The following is a 23,469-nucleotide window of genomic DNA, read 5'->3' as shown; positions in this document are numbered from 1 at the left end:
GTTAGGTGAGATGGGGAAACCCAGATTTCTTCGAGTGCATCCAGAAAAAATTGAGAGCACATTAAAATACCTTTTGTCTAAAATAAAACTAATTAAAATATTTTTAAAGAATAACCTATAAGATTTTATTTATTTATTTGCCTAGAACCTTACATTTAATATCAATGATACTTATAAGAAGCAGTTCAATTCTCAGAATTAAAAACTCCTTTAGTCCCATTTCTAAGTAAGAACTATAAAATTAAGAGAATTAGACCTTGTTATGGTTTCCGGAATTTGCCACTCAGCCTTATGTAAATATAATTGAAAACCTAGTGGAGCATTATCAGCAATATTTATGACCCATATGTGAGCTAGCCAAACAGCGCAGATAACCGAAGCGAAATTATGGCCCAACAAAAAGTTTTCCAGCTGTAAAAGAGTTTGTTTCAAAAGAAAAGATTCGTGGTTTATGCTTCTAAAAATTGTTTTTTCTTGTATATTTCTCAGTTTTATACGAATGTGTTGCATGTAGTTTAAGTTATTTTTGTTTGATATTCCGTGGCTTCTTGTGTAGATCGTATTGTGGTTTGCGTACATCAAGGAGTAAATAGCAAATCTAGTTTATATTTATAGAATTTACACACAGTACATAATTATATGAAATATTCATTTTTATTTTTCGTAATTATTATTATTTTTTTTTAATTTTTTATCTCTGATTGGTTGGTATTACAAATATTCATTACACTTACTTTAAATATAAGTTGACTTAAAGAACATTATTTCAATTGTTGGTTTGTTGTATGCTTGCAGATAATCGTAATAATAGTTAATAGAACTTAAAGCGAAGTTAAACTAAAACAATGTTTGAACATCTCAGCAATGGGTTCTTCATTAACAAAATTGGAAGTTGTAGAATGTGTTCTGGCTAAGACTTAAAAAACTTTGGTTGAACTTTGAGAACAAATAAGAGTGAGTGAACTTCGTGTTGGCTGCACTTCTTTTTACCTAACAATGTAGACATTTACGATGATAGAAGAGAGTGATCCTGCTATTTTTGCGGCTACTACTGTTCTTTAGGTGGTTGATTATTTTCTGTTTGCGAAACTTAAGTGTAACTAGCGCTCTTTAAACTACAGTTTAGTATCACAGAATAGCGCAAAAGCCAGAGATGTGTCAGCCTTTGCAATCGTTTTGTGCTTTTATCTTTTTTGTTTTCCATGAAAGTATCTCAAACAGGGTTTGGAAATGGTTTCATTCTATATCTCTGGTTGTCTCTTCAACGTAATCCCCTTTTTTTTGGTATTTAACTCTTGTGGAAGTCACTTTACTGATGAGCCGCTCCCATCCTCTGGCCGTACATGGCGTATGGCGAGTAGTAGGGTCCCAGAGCAGCTGCCGCAGCCGCCGCGGCAGGATTGAATGCTCCAGCGGCGCCGAAGGGCGAAGGTCCTCCAGCCAAGGCGCCTGGTGGTGGCTTGGCGTATGGATGATACCTCGCCGCTGCCGCAGCCGCTGACATGGGACTCAGTGGTGGTGTTGGATAGCCAGCTCGGAGAGCCGATGGCGGAAATAGGGTTCCCAGCAGGGATTGAGCCTGCGATTGGGCCAAGGCCGCCGCAGCAGCCGCCGGATCGGAGAGATTGCCCGTATGGGTGCGCAGGTGGGAGAAGAGCTCGTCGGAGGTCTGGAATCGCTTGCCGCAGTAGGCATCGCCCACCACCCAACTGCACACGTAGGGTGCCGAACGGGCTGCCGCCGCGTTTGCCGCAGCAGCGGCCGCTGCCTGCGAGTATGGATGAGCTGGTGGCAGTCCGGCGGCACTGGCCATGGCCAGGCCGTATTTCTGATGCTCGCACTGGGTGCATCCGGCGGGGCAGGGGGCACCCATGAGCATTTGTTGCGTGTGCGCCGAGTAGGGACATCCCTGGCAATACGGATCCTTGCAGACTGGCACTATAGCCTCGCCGCCAGCTGGTGTCTTGATGCGCTGATAACTTATGTACGGATTGGGCTGTCCGGCTGGTCCACCGCCGGGAGCTCCGCCTGGATATCCTCCATTGGCGGCAACTGCCAACATGGCGGCGTGATGGTGTGAGAATCCTCCGGCAAACGGTGGCCGGAAAGCGGGATTGGCGTGCTGCTCCATTCCGGGCGGGCAGCACAGGGCGGACAGGGGATTCAGCCCATAGGGTCCGGCGGCCTTGTAAGCCGCTGCTGCTGCTGCTGCCGCCGCAGCCATGCTGCTCATTTCCTTGGGATGCTGGGCGGTTCCGTTGGCATTGTTCAGCACCTCCATGCCGGAGCGCACAATGGGACTGGCGCCGCGTTGCGACGATCCCGACGGGGAGACAGTCTTTCGGCTGGATGAGGAATCGTGCGCGGAAATCTCCGCCTTGCCGCCATCTGTGGGCGTGGCATTTGATTTGCTGCGCGATGGCACACGCTCCTGGGCGGATGAGGAGTTCTTAGAGCTGGGACGCGTGGGTTCCGCATCCAGCGAAGAGCTGCTCTTGAAGGAGTTCTGGTTCTGGTGGCTCAGCACATTGGTCTCGTAGGGCTTGAAGGCCAGTTTGATTTCACCGGTGCTGGTATTACTCAGACTTGCGCTGGTTGCCGTCGAGCTGATTGGAGTGCTCGACTTGGGCGATTTGGCCTGGCCGGAGGGTGACTTGGCTGCCGAGATCTCAGCACTGCCCGAGGAACTCGACGAGTTCGACGACGAGGAGCATGCTCCGGGCTTTGTCTTGTTCTTGTCCATTGCCAGCAGGGGTTTCACTGCCGACGAATCCGCTCCAATTTGGGAGCAAGTCTGTGCGAGCAGAGCCAAGGGACTCTTTTTGGCGTCCATCTGTTATGAATAAAATGAAAATGTGGAGTTGGAATTAGGTTTTTTGTAATTTTAAAGTTTTTTACGAGTTTTAAGATAATATTGATTTTAATTTGGTGAGAAGTTAAAACTATGAGAAAATGCAATTTCTTCCAAAGAAAGTTTGTTCGTGAAAGTATTAATGACGATATAAATTTTTAGATTTGAAAAATTGTTTGATGTTATGAACTTTCCAAATTTAATTCTTAAGTACGCAAAATTTAAAACCATAGATTTTACGGCCATCCCAAAATTTTACAGCTTTTAACTTAGTCAATACTAACCGTCGTTGGCAATGGGGCCAGATAATCCGGTTGAAGGTACTGGTTGTTACCGATGGTAACAACGCCGCCGCCTCCTTCCAAGACAACCATATCAGTTGCTTAGTGTGTTTTCTCGAGGGTAATCCACGTGAGTTGCGAGACAAGGCTACAAATGCGTAGCTTTGCTTCGGCGACGATGAGGTTAATCCACAGAAATGCGTCGGCAAACGTTGGTAAATCCAAAGAAAATCGGCGATTTAACACACTTGTAGTTTTGAGCAGAGAATTTATCTCTGTAGCACTATTTCAATTTGCTGGCCAAGCGATTTGTGTTTTGGCTCTGATTTCACTTTTTCACTCGAAACGAAACACTCTCGATCAGTGACCACAGTTGACTGAGGTTTCTTATTTTTGTTGGTTATATCTCTTGTCACTCGAATGGTTTTCAGGTTTTTCCGAACACGTCTGAACGCTGCGAAGTCAAAATTCGAATTGAATTCAACGACTGCGGCAGCGAGCGTAACTGCCCTCGCAGCGAAGCGTTCGCTCACTCGCGAGAGAGCGCTCTCCGGCGAGCAGCGCTGCACACTTTGGCTTGCTGCCTGCGTTAGAGGAGCACCGCCTGCTGCATGCGAGCGAGATGCACTGTGCGTAATTTTCAAATATGGCGTACTTTTTGTCCAATCACAATCGCATGCGCCTTGCAATGGAAGCCAAGACAGGTTTTCTCTCTCTCGCTCTCCGATTTGGCTTCCTGTAAAATCATAATAATATGGCTGCACCACGGCAACACTCGTCCAGAGAGCAACAGTTGAGCGCTGAGAGCGCCGCTCAGTGAGTTGTTGTTGTTGTGGCTGCTTTGGGGGGCACATTAATTTTATCTTGGCACATATGTCACGCTCACTCTCCCTCTCTGTGTCTCTCTGGGGGAACTTTTTCTTGATGGGGCTGTCAGCAGCAGCAGCGCTGCAGTGGTGGCGGCAGCGGCGCGGCAGAGGCCTCATTGTCTTCGCACCGAGATTTGTTGCTCGGAAAAGCAAACCACTCAACACTTAAACACACTCTTCAACCATTTCCATCGCCTCGCTTCGCTCGTTTTAATGTCATATAAAAATTAATTTGTTTGTCGCTCTCCCGCTCTGGCACTTCACCTCTCTCCCTCTGACCCGCTCACTCGCACAGCTGTTGTTGTGGCCTTTGTTTAGCGTTTTTCGATTAACTTCTGCGGTTGGTTTTCCCTCTTTTTTTTCGTGGCTCCTGTTTTGCTGTTTAAGTGGAAATCGTTGTTTTGTTGTCGCGTCGAAAAGTTTTTCCAAGCAATTTTTCCTCCTTCCTTGGTGTGTGTGTAATTAATCTGCACATATCAAACAAGCGAATGTGTGTTGTGGCATGTTGCACTCAGAGAGTTGGTAATAGTTTAATGGTTTGGTTAACTCCGCTGCATTTTTAATCGCTCTACAATTGGATTGAATTTTCCAGTTAGCACTTGCCTAACTTACTTATTTACGTTTCGCACGAAATCGCGTTAATCACGTTGCTTGGTTTCAAGATAATTACTGAATACTAATAATGTTTAATTGCAAAACGAGGCTGATTTATATTAAATTATTAAGAGCTAATAATAGGCTAGCTCCTTCTAAACATAATTGATTACTATTATTTAAGTAGTTAGAAAATATTATGTGACTAATCATTTAGATTTTGTTGATCTAGATCATTCTAGCCACTTTACCTAACCGATATTAAAACTCCAACGTAATCCCAACCAAATCGGTTGGACTAACCATAAACTATGTATCAAGATGTTTAACTCAAGCCCCGAGGGGATTTTGGAATATCTGGCCCTTGGGATATGTTACCTAATCACCAAGCTGAGTTTTAAGAACCCTTCAAAGCCCCTGGCAAGTAAATTAAAATCTGTATAAATATGGACGATAAGCCGAAAACCCAGAAGCGACACTTTTAATCCCGATTTAGAGTGTTTAGACATTTTTCTGTGGGAATCCCTAAGCCGAAACCCGGCAGCGAAATACCTTCGAGGCTAAAACAGGTAGAGGAAACACTCTCGGCCTTCGGCGAAATGATGGATTTATTAGTTAAGAGCGTGCTGCGATACTTTACGATACGGCTTAGACATAATTTGCGGTTTTGCGTGCAACAAAGCGAAAAAAGTGTTGCCAAAATAATGTATATACGTGTATATATGCATGTATACTGCTGCAGAGTTGGAGAGTTTACGCACACGTTCCATAGCATTTTCTCTTATTATTTGTTATTTTTTATGGCCACTTTGTCAGCGTCATAAATTCGCTGCTCCTGTATGTGAATTATTTACTAGCAAATTGCGGGAGTGGGCTGAAGGTAAATTCAAACCAGTGGCCGGGGGTGTCATATAAATAATACAAAAATATTATAAATTACACGAAGCCGAAGAAATTGCCAAGCGGAAGTGCGGAACACCTTGATACCGTGACTAAAGCGATTTGCTTTCAGACTAATGCTCACCCTGCAGCATTTCAGCGTTGATAACTTCATTTTATTCAAAAGGAGGTCGTGTAGCGAAGATTACAAATATAAAAAAAAGCGTAATTTAAATTACAAGGTACGCAGTTAAAGATGCAGCAGTTCTATTAGGTTAACAATAATAAGATCTGAAATAAAAAACTATATTGAGCTTCTAGTTATATAGTGCATCAGAGTCCTTTAAGACTAAAAATCTCGTTTTATGCAACTATAAGGAGTTTCGAATTCGAATACTCTCGATATCTTCGCCAAAGTTGTAAAGGAAAGCGCCGAGAGATATCCAAATGTAGTGGGAAAAATTTGTAGCCGCGAAAACATTTATATGGGGAATATAAAAAGGAAGTATACTGGATGCCACAACAACAACTACAACAACAAGAGCAAGAACAACAAGCGGCGGAATGGCAGAGGCAGCACATAAAATTAACCACATATTTCTTCATTTTTATGGCATTTATTATCACAGAAATGTTTGTGTGATAAAAGCGAAGCAGCGCAAAAGGCGAACGACGACGATGGCGGCGCAGTCATAAAAATGCAGCCATTTACCTTTTGATTTATGCACACCAGTGGGTGGCGGCGGGTGGTGGATGGTTTGCCTGCGGCAAGAGTGGGTGGCACGCATGCAGAGCAACTGGCGGGCGAAAGGAGCGAAAAATAATGCAATAAATTTGACATTATCTCCGGCAATATGAAGGTATATATATATCCGTGAAGTGGTTGCCACTGGTAAGGGAAAGTCGTTTAACTGTCTGCGGATTTTTAGTTGACTTACGCACAAAGAAGAACTCCCAAACCGACCCACGATAATTGCTTTATTTTGCTGCTGAAGATCCTTGTGCGTAGTCTTAAAAAAGCTATTATCTTGGCCGACATATTTTACCCTGTTTGGCATGGGAATATATGAATTATATTACCATGAAATTAATTACTCTAAAGATTTGGTTTTCATCTGAGCATTCGTTGTGACTCATCTGCTAGTTCAAGTGCCTTTGACTTGATGTGCTACTTTTTTATTTGTTTTTTTTTTTTTAATATTTTTTTTTTACAAATATCACCCTCATTGAAAAGTGATTTCAAAATTGTTCACGCTTGATAAGCCATTCAGCTATTTTCCCTCATATCGCTTATGTTTCACCATAATTACTTCCGATTTGAATGCATCTACGTGCCATCGAGCAAGACCATAACTCACTTCCCAACGCGGAAGGGCGAAAATGCCATTTAAAAAATTGAAAAACAAACTGCAATAAATTCAATAGAACCGTATGAAAGCGAACTAAGCAGGATCCCTAAAAAATGTATCCCGTACTCTATGAAGGGGATGGGGTGCAGAGGGTGTCCCGCTGCGACTACCCAGCTGAATCGAGTCCGAGCTCCGCCTGCTGCCTGTCGATAATTTATCGACAACGATTTATCTCGTAATAGTTGCCCAAAAGGAAGAAGAATAATGGTGACATTGAAATTTTACGGTAATGCACCAAAAAAAGGGGATTCTTTTTGCCAACTGCGGGTTGTGTTTGCAACACCCCCCGTGCGGCATCGCTTGCTGGATTAATACAGCAAATTAATCGTTGCCAATGCTCCCCTCTAAAAAAAAAAACAAATATTGGAACAATGGACACACACACAAAAAGTGGAAATACCTACGAGTTGACACGTGCAGGATTCTAAAATGATAAATTGATGGCATCAATTTTTATTGCCATTTTGGGTATTAAGTATTAATTGCCTACAACATCCGATCTGACGGCTGTGGGTCCAGAGGGCGGAGATGTCCTGTTGATATACGGCGGTTATTGATAAAGGTTTAATCCAACAAATAAATCACGAAAAGTTCATCTATGAGAATAGATTATTTATTCGAAGGAAATATAGATTTTAAAAGTTGTACGGATGATGAAGAAAGTTCTAGGAATGGTAAATATTTGTCTTTATACAAATAACCTTTACATTAATAATATTTTAAAAAGCATACAATTTCCATCTAGTTTCACAGCTTATTGATTTTGATAGCTCATAGCACCATCTGCTGAATGCAGAATTGAATGTACTTGAACCGAAGAGTTCGGACAGTTTTTCCAAATCCATTCCTAATTCCCGCGAATGCAAAATGGCAACCCGGAGTGGAAATGTCACGGCCAAATAAATGACGCGTGACTGTCTCATCTGCGGAGGATTGAAGGGGAAGGTAGAAGAGGAACAGGAGGAGTACGCTAGTCCAACTGTCAGACGCAGCATGATGCAGAAAATCACCACCGAACAAAGGACATTCCGAATGCCGATGCCGATGCCAATGCCAAGGACGAGACCAAGGCCGAGCATTTGATAAATGCGTCATAAAATGAGCAATTATCACGTGCGTCCAGCGCAGCTGAGCGACAATTAAAAACCAAACACAGACGGCGAGGAACAGAGCATCAATAAAATTATTTGTCAAAATGTCAGGATGAGCGCAACGGGAGGGACGTCGAAGGACGCAGGACGACGACATCGAGGGGAGTGACTGGATGACAATGGCAGGACGAACTCCGGGATATACGCAGAAGTGTCAACTTTGGTGGCTGGCAATGAATGACGGACCATAAATCAAGGACAATGGCCTGCCTGCCGCGATCGACTCTCATCTCAGCCCGGGCCAGTCCTCGGATGTCCTTGATTGACCGCACTCCTCGGCCGTCTTTGCCGGAGCTGAAAAATTAGCGAGTAAATCAATAAACATGGCCAGACTCTCGCCGGCTCGTTAAACTGCGCCGTTCCTTCGGAGACCATAAAAATTCAACGTTGTCGATAGATTTCCCATGATATATAGGGCCATAATTTACGTTCTCTTTATCAAGGCGAACACACATGGGCGGCAGGGCGGCAGGGCGAGTTGGCCGGGGGGAAACACCTTATGGATGGCTATATCCTGTGTTCGCCAGGAAGCGCCAGTCGTTGTAGCTGTAGTCGCATTGGGACCTGGCTCAGTTGTTGTGCTCGCCCAGCTCCAGCTCTGCTCTGATTGAATCGGGAAGGTCATAAAGATTTTTATGTTTGGCCATAAATATTTTGTTTGTTGTTCTGCTGATGCTCGCTGGGTGCCTTGCAAATGTTTTCCTCTGCTCGTTCTGTTCGATTATGATATATGGAATGGCAAGCGTTGTGAATACATATTTTTAGACAAACCGTAACGTAAGAGCACAGCTTATGATGCATTGTTTTATAATAGATCCATGTGAGCCAAGGTACGGAAAAAAGGGAAAAAGATTATTAATAATGAATGAACTTTTGGGTGTTTAATATGTTTTCAGACTTGCAGATGCGCACTGCTATTTATTATAAGAGACTATGCCGATTAATTTGAATACTCCGAGGGTATTGAGACAATTGCGATGCTCAACGTTACGCTGGCTTCAAAGCGCGACTGTATTAACATAAATTCAAAACCGACACAGAAGAAGCACCAATGTCGGCACTTTTGTGTGTTCTCCTCAGTCCGTTGAGAATGACGGGCTGACAGCGAAATTCACACCTCATTTGAGGCACCTCACGCTCCGAACTCGAGAAAAGACCCATGCCCAAAACCCAGACTCGATAAAAACCCAAGCCGAGAGGAAAACCCAGGCAAACCGAGACGAGTGCTAATGTTGCGCATAATAATTTTGTACTAAATTAAATAGTGTGTGGGTCGGCGACGTCTGTCGGTCGGTTGGTTTATACGTTTATACATGCATATATATCTCTTGTGCTTCGGATGGATCTTTCTGGTCGGTCTGTGACTTCACGTCTGGCCAACATGTTGCTTCTGCAGCGTTTTGTTCTTTTCCGCCGCCACTTGAACCTCAAAAGGATATAATTTAGTTTTTATTGCGCAAGGGGTTTGCCTCACATCTTCCCGTATAACTCTTCACGTTCGGAGGATTCATCAGCTATGCATGGCGTGTTTGTTCTTACAAGGGTCCTTTACGACTGTCGGGCATTTTGTTGGAGCTGTTATTGCTGCTCAGTCGCTGCGTTTGAGTTAACTACTCATTCGAATTTCGCTCGCATCTCTACGATTTCTGTGTTACTTTATTGATGGTCCTGCGTATCGTCACGTGTCTGTATAAATTCGAATCTATCACCCTTTATTTTTGTTAGAATCTCGTCGTTCTTTTTGGGGAAGCACCAAAGTCGATAAAAATATAATAATAAAATATAATTTACAAATGGTTAGAGTTCAACTTACCCCACCCGTCTGTGATAAGCTTTAAACTTATTTTTAATTAGCATACGACACTTAAAGTTGTATATTTACTGTGCCCATTGATATGAATGTAATCGTCTTTTGAACGGGATATCACACAAAACCCTTTTTTTTTTTTGGTACCAAAAGGATTTTCACCCCGCCCGGAATACAAATACTCCATTCTCGGTTGCTGGCATTACTTCTGCTTACTTTGGCAATCTATGCGAACAGAAGCGGCCAGGAGGTATCTACCCAAGTGAGACATTTACTTGTGGGCCAAAGTGAAAGCATCTCGTTTTCATTTCATTTAAAATGCTGTCAGCACCTAACCCCACCCTGACATCCCCATCTCCGGCTGCCACCGAGACCCGGCGACGTCTTCATGTCCTTTTTTATGGCACTTTCAACGCGTCATTGAGTAAGCCGCGGCGCGCACTCATCAGCATCAACATCAGTGGAAGCGGAATGGACTTGGAGTGTGTTTGCAAGTGGGTGAGTGGAATGAAAGTGCTGCCCCAGCCGCAGAGCATTCGAGCTGAAAATGAAGACGTTTAGAATGGTAGCAAGGTGGAATTCTGAGATAGCTATCGGCACTCTTAGATACCCATCAGCGTGCATGTTTAAATTTGTTTATGATAATGGAAAGCCATTTAAAAAAAACCATTATTGCATTAATGCATTACTTTCCCTTGATGTTATTACAAATCATAAAAATATATACCTGTCTTTAAAGCGATATCTGAGATCTTCCTATTATCATAAGGTTCTAGTTCGATCAGAAATCTACCCCCGATATAGGGTATCAAAGGACCCGGAGTGCTAGAGTGTGAGCCCAAGAACATGCCGGACTACTTCCTCGTGCGATAGAGTGCGTTCATAATCAAATTAGAAGCGAAGCGTAAGATCAAAGGCTAGACGCGGACGACGCTCATTTAACGAAGGGCGCAAGGCGGAAAAAGTAGGCGCGACATAATGCCCGAAATGTCCAAAACACACACACACACGCACACTGCGAGAAAAGGGTGTGGGGTTCTTGGGGTGCGGTGAGGGCCAGGTACCGCGACGCGGCTGGCCTGCCACAAAAGATGACGAGGGACCTTGTCCATAGTCTTTGACAACCTGGAGTGGAAATGATTGTGCACCCGGTCCAAAAGAACCCCCGATCCGGACCAGAATCGGCGCTGGGCCTGAAGAAGACGTCTCATTAATGACAACAAGGAGCCCGTGCAGAAGAAAAAGGTGTATTATGCACTCAACTTGAAACCTGCCTCTCTGTCAATTCCCACTCAAGTGCTTCGTTTTTTCTCCCTTCGCTTTTTCCAGCTTGCCTCCGCTCCGATTCCTCGAAAGGATCCGCAACCATGGCGTTGGGCATCTCATCGCATCTCATCGCATCGCAGTGCTCTCGAATAATTGAAAAAGTGGATAGACAGAGGAAAACCAAATCGCCGGGCCTGGATGCGGAATGATTTTCATGTTGAATCACTGACGACGACAGGTTAAATGTTTTCATTATGAGTTGAGTCGAGCCGCGAGCTGACGTCAGTTTCGCCCCATAATTGGAGCTGCACTCAAGTGCCCTCCACCCTTGGGCTCCTCAATCCTTGGCAGCCATCCTCGCTCGCCCTAATGAAAAAGTAAATTGAGTTCTCGGTAGTTGTAGTCTGTTGGCTGTGATGCCGGTTGCTCGTCTCCGTTTGTTTCAAGTGCCGAAACCTCATGAGACACGCTCAATTAGTTCCCCGAATTTCTAACAATGAGGACCCCAAGAAAATTGAATGGTTCTCACAACTTCCGTCAACACTTGGGCTCAGAGGGGTCATAAATAACGCACTACAGCCAATTGCCTGGAAGCCCCCAAAAAGTTATGTGATGCCATCAAGTGCCATTTATGATATTTTAAGATGAGGGAAAATTTAAATAATTTATGGTGCTATTCTTAAGTTGTCCATTTCAATTTATTTTGCATTTCGCAAACTTCACTATGGTAAAAATTTAATTCAGATTCAGATTATGTGGTAAAAACTTTTATTTTTCCTACAAAACATTTGAATTCTAAAAGCAAGTATTGTATTCCATTTTAACATTTTTTCTATGCCTCAATTCCCACAGAACCTGAACCCGATCTCCCATGGAGGTCATAAAACCTAATTAACATCAACAAATTCGTTGCCGTCTTGGGCTAATTAGCTGATGTCATTTGAGTGTAACAAATGTTACAAATTTTGAAATATTAGAAGCCAACTGTCAGTTGCCGGTATGAAAAGGGGTAACATCCGGCAAACTAACGCAACACCAAAGAACCCAAGGCGGGAACAAACAGAAAAGGAACTTTTATTAATGTCTCAAATTACGGACAAATAAATGTTGGTAATTTTGTGGGTAATCAGTCAATTTCAGGCAAACAAAAGCATATCCAAAACCGAACGGGGGTTAACTTCCTCTATTCGAATTGAAAAGGGGGTGGTGGTTGACAAGATTCATGGGTTTGGGATTATGCAGGAAGTTTGTTTAACGCACGGTTGCCCTCCACCAGCTTGTCAAAGATGGCAAAAGTGGATTTCCCAGTGCATAGTTTAACCCTTTTCCAACTTCATTTGCCATTCACGTTTGGGGTTAGTTAAACGTTGCCAATAAATTATTTAATACGAAATATATTCATGAAAATGTTCTGCTTTCTGCAGTTGAAGTTATCGAGTCCAACATGTGGCTGGGAAAGGAAATAAAACAAATTTGTGTGTATTTATTTTGGTGACCTAACATAGTCAAGTGCTATACTTAAAAAAAAAATCTGTCAGGATGAGAGTTCAAATTTCTAATTGATGACATCGTTGGGTCAAGTGGTTTGATTTGTACTGTCCCAACTTGGGATTTTTAATCGCCAGCTGTCAGCATCTTCTTGACTTATGGAAAACGCATTTCCTGTTCTTTGAAGAGAGATTTTAAATGAGATTTTAAAATGGCGTCTGTATGTATGGTCTAGAAAATCAGAAATAAATTGATATTTTTAAGTAAAGTTATTTTGGTTTTCAGAAGCATTCCACTACGTTTTTGTACGTCTTGTCTGTTGCAAATTGCAATATCATGAAGTTCATTTGTGCATCTTCCGTTTCCATCTTCCTCCCCTTCGAATAGCGCCAAAGGACCTCATAAATTTCGCTTTTAATAGCATCCGCCTGTCATTGCAATCTAAATAAATTGTTAAATTTATTTACGACGAAATGTCCGCACAGTGGTGGCAGTGGGTGGGTACGGTATGGTGGTTCTGGTATGTGAGTGCGGCTGGAAAATATGAAAATTAACTGCCGACTAAAGCCAAATCCAGCAGCCACAACAAGGGTTGGGTGAAAATGGGGGGGATGGGCAAAACAATTGCGATACATTTGCCATATGTGTGTGCATAATTTTCACTTCATGTTTGGCCGCAAAAACGCAGGCACTGCCATAAAATGCACACATACACATGGGACACTAGCAATATCCTGGACCCAAGCTCATCCTGGGGGTGAGATCGGATGGCCATGGCCCACGGACAATAAGGTGAAAGGGGCCACTAAATGCCACTAAATGAATTTATTTGCTGGACAGAGAGGGCGCACGAGCTGCACAGGAAGTGTAGAGGCGGTCTAGCTCGAAACGTGAACATTTTGTGAGTAAATAAAGCCCAAAATGAGATTTATGCAACATGACCGACAACAGACAAAAGCGAACCCAGACCAAGTGCTGAAGTGGCGAACCCTCCTCCCCTGCATCCTGCATCCTCAAGCCGCAATCTCCACAACCCCCATGGACATCCACACCCACTTTTTCCGTCCGCTGGCCAGTGGCTTAGTTTTTAGTGGGCACCCATTTTGTGGGCATTGTGGAATGGCAATCGCCGGAGCCAAACGCTGACCAGGACTTGCATCACTCTTCCTTCCTCTGGCTGGTTTCCTCCTCGGTGTGCGTGCCTTTTAGCCCAACTAATTTCTACGACATGGAGAAAGTTGGAAATTGCTGTTGAAAGAAATAGTATTGGAATTTGAAGTACCCTGAAATGGGAAGTATTTTTAAAATAGTCAATTAACTTTTTATTGTGTTGCTAAACAACTATACATCATGCTTCTTATACATCATGTTTAAGGTGTCTCGTATATGAGCATCATAGATTTTGTTAAATATTTTTTTATAATTTATCTAGATATATTTTATGTGCCTTATTAATTTTTAGATTTGATGCCTAATTAATAGACCCGCTTGATACCCTACCGCAAACCAGAATGCGCACATACACATATGGGGCATCCTTCTCTGGCCAGTCTGCAGTCATTTATTCTGGACAAAATTGTCACATAAATTCTACAGCGTCCGAGGCATGTCGAGCGTACTTCATTTCGTATTTTATGATATTTTTCCCCCACTTCTAAACTGGTTAAAAGGAAATTTATGATCGCAGCCGAAGACAACAATGCTGCGAGTTTATTCCAGGTAAGTGAAGACTAGAACTTGATTTACCGGGCGGTTCTACAACGTAGGTGAGCTCCGGACTGATGAAGAACGTCATAACTGGAGCGGTGCACACCCATTACCACAGTCCCGAAAAAATATATGTACAAGAAATAAGAAAAATTTCAAAAACAGCAAAGGGTCGGAGGATGACAGCCGAGTAACGAAAAAGGCGGCAGCCAACAGCAGTTGACAACTGTCAGATTCAGAAGGGAACGTGGAGCAGAAGACAACAGTGCCACTGTCACTGTTGCTTATTGTTTGGCTTTTGTTTTCCAGCCCTTTTGTTCGTATTCCCCGCCTTCGCCCCTCTTTGTTCACTGGCAATGCAATTTTATATCTTGAAATGCCCTACAATAGCTGGATGTAATGCAGGCTCATAAGGTTTGTAAATTGAGAAAGACAGACTTTTTTATTTTTTCCTTAATTCCTTAATTAAACCAAAATTTTTGAATTCTCTTACCGCTTTTGTACAAAATTTAATATGAAATTATTTCGCTTACAGAATTGTTTTTAGAAAAATAAATATTTCGACTAGCTGTCATAAATAATAATTTTAGTCAGCCTGGCAACCCTGAAAGTTGTATAGCTATGCGACTTCTTCCTACAATATCTGATATACCCATTTCCACCACTCGTTGCTATATTTTGCACAATTTGAACTGTTTGCTGTTGACATTAGCAGAAGCTTAGTCCCCGCTGTCTCAGGGCTGTCAGAAGTGTCCTGTCAGTGTTGCCACGTCTCGGGCAGACAACGATTCCTGACAACAACGATGACTTCTGGGACTAAAAAAGAAACAGCTAAGAGAAAAATGTGAATGAAATCTGAAATATTGTTCTGTAATTGCGTGCCGTGTGAAGATCGGACTCCATTCGCTGCGTAAATGTAAATAACGAGCTGGCCATAAATAAAATTAACTCACATTAAACACAGACAATTAATTACAGGCAAATGGCATCAACTGGTAAACTGGTCCACCGGTCACCGGTCACCGGTCACTGGTCTCTGGTCAGTCAACATTTCACAGCAAATTAACACCACAAATCTGTGATGTGCTGCGATGGTCATTCCCATCATCCCATCAACCAACCACCCAAATCGTTAGAGCCGCAGAACTGAACTGAATGAGACCCAAAACTCCATGGCTGACAGCTTAACTGACCATTAATTTACATTTAAATGGAAAACGGCTGAGGTGAGGAAGCCGAGTGAGTAGTGGCGTACCTAAACACAGATTTCTCATCTCGAGACTTTTCTCACACACTCACTAGCCGAACAATTTTTGGGATAAAAATTACGAGTAGTTGGAGTGCAGAGAAAACGGGGGAAATATGCATATTTCCAACATATTTTTCTGCAGATTGTGGAACAAATTTATACTTTACGAGCAGGAACGAACCATTTTACAGTTGATTTACTTTCTATGCTTCACTTCGAACACACGTGAAAGAATGAAAAATATAGAGAAATATCTGAGAAACATTCTCAAAAAACTGGGTAATTTTAAAAATATATAGAACGAAATTTCGGTCTACATAGAATGGTATTTTATCTGGTTCAGTGCAAAACAGCAAGAATTTGTCGAAGTAATGTACACAATCTTCTTTTAAAATGTTATAATAGAAGGAATGAATGAAAATAATGGTATTTACCATGAATGTATATCGATGGAGGAATATATATTCAGCTTTTAAGCACAAACTTATGAAATAATATTATTACAATGTCATATTTTCCCAACCGCAAGAACTAGCTTTCCTCAATCCGTCGTACGTCATCCCTCAAACTAAGTCCTTCCCTGAAATTATGACAATGCCAAGGATGAAATACGTCTTCCTCTGGGACAAGCGTTTATTATGCAAATGGAAACCCATTTCAAGGATTCCCTTTGCCGGCTATAAATGGCAATAATTGTTATTTCAAAATTTATGACAGCAAAATAAATTTCAACTGTGACATGTGGGGCAGGGATTTCCGACAATGCCAAAAAGGGTTACAATCTGGCAAAAATTTCATAGTTCATTATCGAATTTGTTATGCACACTTTTTCAAGTGTCAGCAGTCGAGGAGGTAGATTGCAACCCCTTTCAAGGACCGAATCTTGAGTGCTCAAAGGTACGGGCTTCGGCGCGGTTCCCATGCCGTTGATAAGTAGGCTTCCCTCATTTGTTGCCTTTTGTTTGCCATCGCAGCGCTGAACTGGCGGTTCTTGTCATTGTCTTTCCCCGGCCAACCCTCCACCCTTTTGTTTGCCACAAGACCACATTTAACTCTTTTTTTGTGAGGCGCATAATTTATGCTGTCATCTTGTGCATATTTAACTCAATTACTTCCGCGCATCGAGACTACCGAGTTGATAGGGGCCGTGGGCCCCATCAACGTTGCACCACCGCACTACCATCGCCACCATCACCATCATCATCATCTTGTCGGGGCCTAATTCATTTTGTTACTTTATGCGATACTTAATGGCTCACCCATTCTCATTCCCATTCCCAATTTCTTTCGCCGCTTTCTGACTAGCCCGCGGCTCATTAAAAGAAATTACTTTATTGGCGAAATTTACATACAAAGTATTATGGTGGCCATGTCTGCAGATGTCAAGTCATTAAGTTTCTTCTTGTTCTCCATGCCCGGCTTCTTTAACTCACCCGTTCGTCCATTCATTATGCAAAAGAGTCACTTAGGTGAACAGCGTTATATATACACGCAATATACTTATCGTTATCGTTATCGGAAGCAAACTTAAGTGAAGATGGAAACACTATAATAGTTCGGCTGGCGTTGAAAATAAATTGAAAGCAACCATAAATTATATTTAATAAGTCCGACGTGCTGAAGGGTTGAGACGAAGACCAAATTTGAGAGGCTCAGCTCTAAAGTGGTAGGTAGTCTTCATCAAAGTTATTCATTGTCAATGTTACATCAGTTAAATCAGACTTAACACCATACCCCACATATGGCCGCACTTATTTTTTCACACTGCATTTAACTCACTCCCTTTCTCTTTCATTTACTCTAATTCCCCAGTTGTGTTCACGCGTCCTGAATCAAAAACTTGCTGGCCCCAAACACAATTTATCACCATAAACGCGGCAATTTATTTGATTAAAGCAATTTGTAAAATTTTAATGTTCTTCAGAACGAAATAAATCTTCAAACTGTGGGATTCGTTCTGGGCTTCGGTTTGATTCGAGCCGATGGGCGGCAGCCACAGGCGAAATGGGGGCACGTCCACTGAAATAAATTAGGCACAGCTGCTATTCGGAAGAGGTGGTGTTGTAGGTCCCGTATCGCCCACACCATTTGCCACCCCAATCCAATCCAATTCAATCCGAATACCAACCCGAAACGGACGTGCGCCTAATTTAGCAACGCTTAAGAAGAGCACATAAACATAAATAAGTAAGACAAATAAACTCTCAAGACACGAGCATTTAGCAGTCAAACGGAGAAATGCGTATCCCATGACAAAGTTCAATTGATGGGTGTGACCCCTGGAGGAGTCCGAGTTGGGGAAAATGTGAAGCTCGAAAGGCAGAAGTATTCATTTGGAGAAATAGGACTAAAAATCATACATATACCTACTCTGTTTATTTGGTCTAATTTAATTAGATTGTTTTAAATATTATCATAATAATTTATGGATTTTATAACAAACCATATGGGTAAAATGTAATACCAAATAATATTTTCTTACATCATCCCATATTGTCAGTGCTCACTGTACCGCGATGGCTTCTTCTTCGCTGGGTTGTCGCTGTCAATTGGCGTTTATTTGTTGTGATTTGTATGTGGCAGTACGAATATCTGGGTGGAGGCAGCGCAAGTGACAGCTTTTCAAATACAAATTGACAGTTGACACGTCACCTCCACCTCCCCCGTTAAATCAACCTCCATTACAAGGCAATGACAGTTGGTTTTCCGTGAGGGGGTGGGTGTTGCCCACAGCCCCCCTGGGTTTTTCTACTGCGCGTCAGTGAAGTTTCGTCCTTCTGCCGTTCGAGCAGGTGTTGAACTCGCTTCCTGATTTGCATTGCCTGGCCCGGTCATGATTTCACCTTTCACAAACTTTTATGTAGTTGTCGCTGGCGTCATCGCATCAACATTCCCTGTCCGCAAGTAGTTCCTTCCGCAACACGGACACCGGCACCTCCATGGAAACCAATTAATTCCTATGAATTGTAAGAGTTTTAACTTTGGACAGCCAACTTTGATATGTAACAAGGCCTGAGTTTTACACCAGTGCGTGTTGTTCACGTTGAAGGGGAATGTCGGCACAGAAAAATTAAAATAGGCAGTTAGGTAGCAGTTTTTAAGGGATTAAATATTACTACAATGAATATAAGGATTTTTAAACCATAACTCAGATTTATAAATCACCTTTACGATACCAAAGTCATAATCAATTCGCCATGCCTTTTGTTTGAAGGGTATAGGGCAGGGCAAAAAACCAAGTCACATGAAAATTATGACTTTTCCGAGCATTTTTGCATACATATCTTTGTATAATTTCACAATTAATTATGAAATATGCCATATTACCATTTTCGTGTAAAAAGCCCAGCCGAACCAGTAAACCGAAGCGGGAAACAAAGTGCAGGGCAGTGGCAAGGAAGGGGACCCACTGTGACTATGACTAAACAAAACGATTCGAAATGACACGCTGTCAACGTGGGGTCTGAGCCAGCAAATTACAATAATAATAATAACTGTGGAAGCCGGTAGCCGGCGACGTGGCCAAGGAGGGCCAGTCTACAGTCCATGTGGACGACAATGCGACAAAGTGCCGACTCTCCGTTCCATTTCCATTCGGTGCAGTTGGACTGATGTCTACCACCTTCACTGCCCAGCAAAAGAAATGTTTCGTAAAGAAAAGTTGGCTTACTTTGAGCTTGCTGGTTTGGTAATGTATTTTGCCTTCACACGAATATATTTATTTTTGTTTAGCTATTCATTTAGAACACATTTGGAAAATTACTATTTTACAATGTTGTTTTGTATTTAAATGTTTTGTAAATGTATTAAGTATACTTTCATGGCAAACAAATCTTTATAAATTATACATATTGATAGACATTTCTATAGTTCGCTATCTTGTTGTCCAGTGTAGTCTGAATTATGCACATTGCTGAACGCACGGGGGAAACGAGTCAAACGGCGATTAACGCTTGGCTGAATTGACTCGAAAAGTGCCGGTCATAAATTATACGACAGAAAATGAAAAGCTTCTAATTTGGCTTAGTTTCGCTTCGACTTTGCTTGGCCGGGTCTCGAACTGGGTCTAAGTATCGCATCGTATCGTAACGGATCGGATCGTATCGTTTGGGTGGCAATAGGCCACCTCACACCGCCCAAATAGCCACTTGCATGTCATGCAATGCGTCACGTCACACAGGCTGCCACTTTTTGTCCAAAGCATTATTATTAACTAGTTAGCGACATGCAACTTGTTGGTACCGAGCCACCCAATTCCGAAATGTCTGCCTGCTGAGCTTTCAGGGAAAATAACAAAACCCGCAACTGAAACAACAAACAACTGGTTGCCAGTTGGCAGTTGCCAGTACCTACCTACTACCATACATCAATTGCTTTTCATATGGCGACGGGGCACAAGGAAGGGGTCTCGCATGTCGCCGGGCATTTATGATTAAGTGAGGTACATATTAATATTATCGTGCGACTCACCTGGTCTCTTTCAATGGCGAATTTTCTGCCAGACAGTTTGTATGCTAATTTGCGAGCTTAGGCCGCTTCACAATGGCCCACACACACACACACACACACCACTGTACTTGTATAGAGCATAGAGCAGCCGTGGCTATATGACTATATGGTTATAAAGCACTCCTTTGCCAGCAAATAGTCCGCACTCAGTGGTTTATTTTACTGTTATTTTAATTTATGGCTATTTTATGCGAGTGCACAGCGTAGTTGGGAAGTTGAAAGCGAACACATAATAATAAAAGCGGAAACTATTGTATTAAGTGTTTGATTTATGGCTTAACTCAATTGTTTTATTTATGAGCCATTTCAGATTCAGTATCCATTGTATGGGTGTTGATTTCAATTTCTATGCCACGGCCAACAATGCCACTCTACATTCAGTACATTCTATTTGATTTTTATTGAGAGCTTAGTTAATTACACATAGTACGTATACGTAATCTGCAAGTCTGGCGATTTTAAAATCGCTCAATTATCAACAAAAACTGAATGCTGCTCGTTACCATTTGGCAATTCGCAATTAAAAACACATTTTATGTGCATTTAGCGCTTACTACCACAAACGTAGAGTAATTTGCCATTTCCAAACGAGCAATACAACTTTGTATTTTAATAAATTGATGAATTACAGAGTGTAAACGAGTCACGATCACAATGACGCCGAAAATGACTTCAATATATATTTTTGCTATTTGTTTAGGAAAATCATCTTTTCATCTGAAAATAAGGGGATATATAAATAGAATATTCCCTAAATTTGAAGAGTACACACACCATTGAGTCGCACTAATTACTTTTTCTTTGCGATCCGTACCGTCATCATCATTCATCAATTCCAGCAATTTTCTCACACTTTAAATTGACACATCGCCTGTGATAGATTGGATCCTGATGACTTGGCACTTATCATATAGATTGCCGTCTTTATGTTTTTCTAGGCTCGTAGGTTTATATCTATTCAGTAGATAACAGCTGACGGACGATATGGCCACGTGAGTGGTTTTTGGCCAAATGGAAAGCAATTATTCAATGTCAAAGCGACACACGCTCCGAATTATTTCATCAATTAATTATTCAACTTTATTTGCCGAGCCAAAATATGTGATAGAATAGAATGATCAAGAAAAGTCTCGAACTTTTCGTTGTTTTGTCATGGACTCTAATGAAATGTGAGGGATTAGAAGAAAAGATACCAAATATACATACTATTCAACTAACGTCATACTTTTTTCTTTTAAATTGGTTAACTAACATAATAAAATCTTAAACTGTGAAAAGTTGTAAAAAGTTATTAAAATAAATCTTTAGAAAATGATATTTAGGTCATCTTAGCAAACAGATTGTTCTGTTTGACTGATTAAAAATTTTGTAGCCCAACTTACTACCCTAGCTGATGTACCCTAAACTTCCCATTGAAACGCAAAGTGAGAGTGCACAAAATATTATGAATTTAATTCCTGGATGGGGGAAGAACACACAAATATGTGGCAACGTCATCAAAGTAATCAGGCGACGACTGTGTCTGTCAGAGAAAGGGAGGGGAGCAGGGAGCACTTTTGGAGGATATACAGGACGGGGGCGCCCCAAACGATTGCCTCCGTGACGTGGCAAGAGGCAAGTTGCCGGGGCACAACCCGGACCAACATCAGCGACATCATTTATCATCAACCTGCCTGTCACTCAACGAATTCCCCAACCGCCGGGGTTGGAAAAAAAATTCACTACCGCCGCATGCAAAGGACTCTGATGAGTTGCCTGCGTTATCCTTGGGTGTGCTGTCAAAAAATTATTATGCCTATTAATTTTACCCATGCGGGCGTTGCCTTCCTTCATTCGGCCATCGCTGTTTGGTGGTAAATTACACAACAGAAAAGAGGGAAAACAATTTTTGATGTTTGGCTTTTGGCAGCGCCAAGTGGGCGTGGCTGTCTGCGTGTGCTTGTGTGTGTGTGTGTGTGTGAGTGTGTCGCTTAAGACATATTTTGCCCCATTCATTTGGCAGTAATTTATCCTGTCATGCTGTCATTATGCCAACCGACAAAAAAAATAGCGTCGAAAAACACCAACAACAAAGAGTGGAAGTCCCGGACGGAGGAAAAATTATTTATTGAAAATGATTATGCACAGGGAATCGAGGAATCGATAGGGGAAGGTTGTCTCCCTCGGCAAGTTTCAGTTTTGTTAATGATCCACCGACGTCCTCGGACTGGGGCGCATCGATCAAAAATCATTATGACTTATTTGCGAAGGCCCCAAAGTGATTACACAGTGAGAAAATCAAAATAATATTCTTCCTTTATATTATATAAGACCCAAACTGAAAAAAAATAATAATTATTGATCATATTAATACTTTTAAGTGTAAAATAAAGTAACATTCCTTAGATATACGTTAATTACAGGGTATTACCTCGTGTTTTTACGAGTTGCCCAATTTCCCCAGCTGATGTCTTTTCAATAACTAATCAATCTTGGCTTTAGCTTGATGGCAACTCTGCACGCGATGACTTATTTCGGGTGGTGTTTTGACCACCTTTCCCGACCAAAACTGGCTCCATTTTTGGATGGATGGGCGATTGGGTGGTTCTGGGGACTCTGGCACAACACACTGCAAAGCAAGTGCCAACTTTTTTTGCTGTCGCCCATCAATCAGAAGGATTGGGATGGCGGGGCACGGAGGACGGTATAAACGAAAGCTCATGTCAGTCACCCAAAAAAGAGGAACAAAGCGCTGCGGGGAAGGAAATGATTGAAGGAGGTGAAGAGGGCAACAGAGGGTCTGATCAGCTTGAACTTTTGGCGTTGACAGCCGGAATACAAAATGCGGGCGAAATATGTCGATACGAATCAGACAGAAAACATTCTGCACGAGGGTTTAATACGCGAAAATCAAAAGAAAAGGTGAACATTAATCTAGGTAAATACCCTTTCAATATTTTAAGCCAACTTACCAACGGAAAACAAGTGACTAGTTCAAGCACAAAGATATTAGTTTTAAATATTATAAAAAATAAGAAAAAAACCATATATGTACTTGGGTTAATAAATTATCCCTGGTATACATGTCGTATGAGTGATTTCAGTTTGTATGTCACAGTTGCACATTAAATATTGTTAATATTTTGATAGAATTTGTATACTTTTGTCTTATAAGCACGTGTAATTCGAAGATCTGACGAGTTTGACAAGTCTTCTAGTACATACAAGCAATATATTCCTCCGTGTAGAGGGTAGCAAAGTACTGCTCCTTTCTGCCGCACTATAAATGCCAGACAATAAATAACCGCAACTTAAGCATATTGCGGTTAAAAGCAAACAGTCCTCACTGAACTGGAGCTACTCCTCTCCAGCATGGCAGACATATTTCATTTTCATGCTCCCAATTGTTTAGCCCTTGACAAATGGGCGA

At 42.0% G+C, this 23,469-nt stretch overlaps 1 protein-coding gene and 1 long non-coding RNA gene across 3 annotated transcripts; both read right to left on the bottom strand.

Moving 5' to 3' along the window:
* Positions 1 to 451: 451 nt before the first annotated feature.
* noc (no ocelli) lies at positions 452 to 3,612 on the bottom strand. Of its 2 annotated transcripts, none has more exons than NM_057569.3 (2): positions 3,136 to 3,612; positions 452 to 2,833 (listed from the first exon to the last, which is right to left on the bottom strand). In NM_057569.3, exons 1-2 carry the CDS (start codon positions 3,223 to 3,225, stop codon positions 1,310 to 1,312), a joined length of 1,614 nt encoding a protein of 537 aa, NP_476917.1. In that variant the 5' UTR covers positions 3,226 to 3,612; the 3' UTR covers positions 452 to 1,309. The 2 variants fall into 2 exon arrangements, with proteins under 2 accessions (NP_476917.1, NP_001285932.1); NM_001299003.1 differs by having other exon boundaries at positions 638 to 2,833.
* Positions 3,613 to 7,718: 4,106 nt separating this feature from the next.
* lncRNA:CR44731 (long non-coding RNA:CR44731) lies at positions 7,719 to 8,431 on the bottom strand. The gene has a single exon (NR_124257.1). It is a non-coding gene; the product is annotated as a long non-coding RNA:CR44731 (long non-coding RNA).
* Between the last annotated feature and the right edge of the window lie 15,038 nt (positions 8,432 to 23,469).

This window comes from Drosophila melanogaster, chromosome 2L (assembly GCF_000001215.4).
Source record: "Drosophila melanogaster chromosome 2L".
Taxonomy (NCBI): Eukaryota; Metazoa; Arthropoda; class Insecta; order Diptera; family Drosophilidae; genus Drosophila; species Drosophila melanogaster.
Note: the sequence above shows the minus strand (reverse complement) of the source record. Positions and strands in the feature narration are given on the sequence as shown.

What these genes read in the sequence shown, in the direction of transcription:
- noc (NM_057569.3), bottom strand. Translation starts at nt 3,225, where the DNA reads ATGGTTGTCTTGGAAGGAGGCGGCGGCGTTGTTACCATCGGTAACAAC. An exon ending in TGGCCCCATTGCCAACGACG is followed by an intron (nt 2,834 to 3,135) that starts GTTAGTATTGAC and finishes TATTCATAACAG; the next exon opens with ATGGACGCCAAAAAGAGTCC.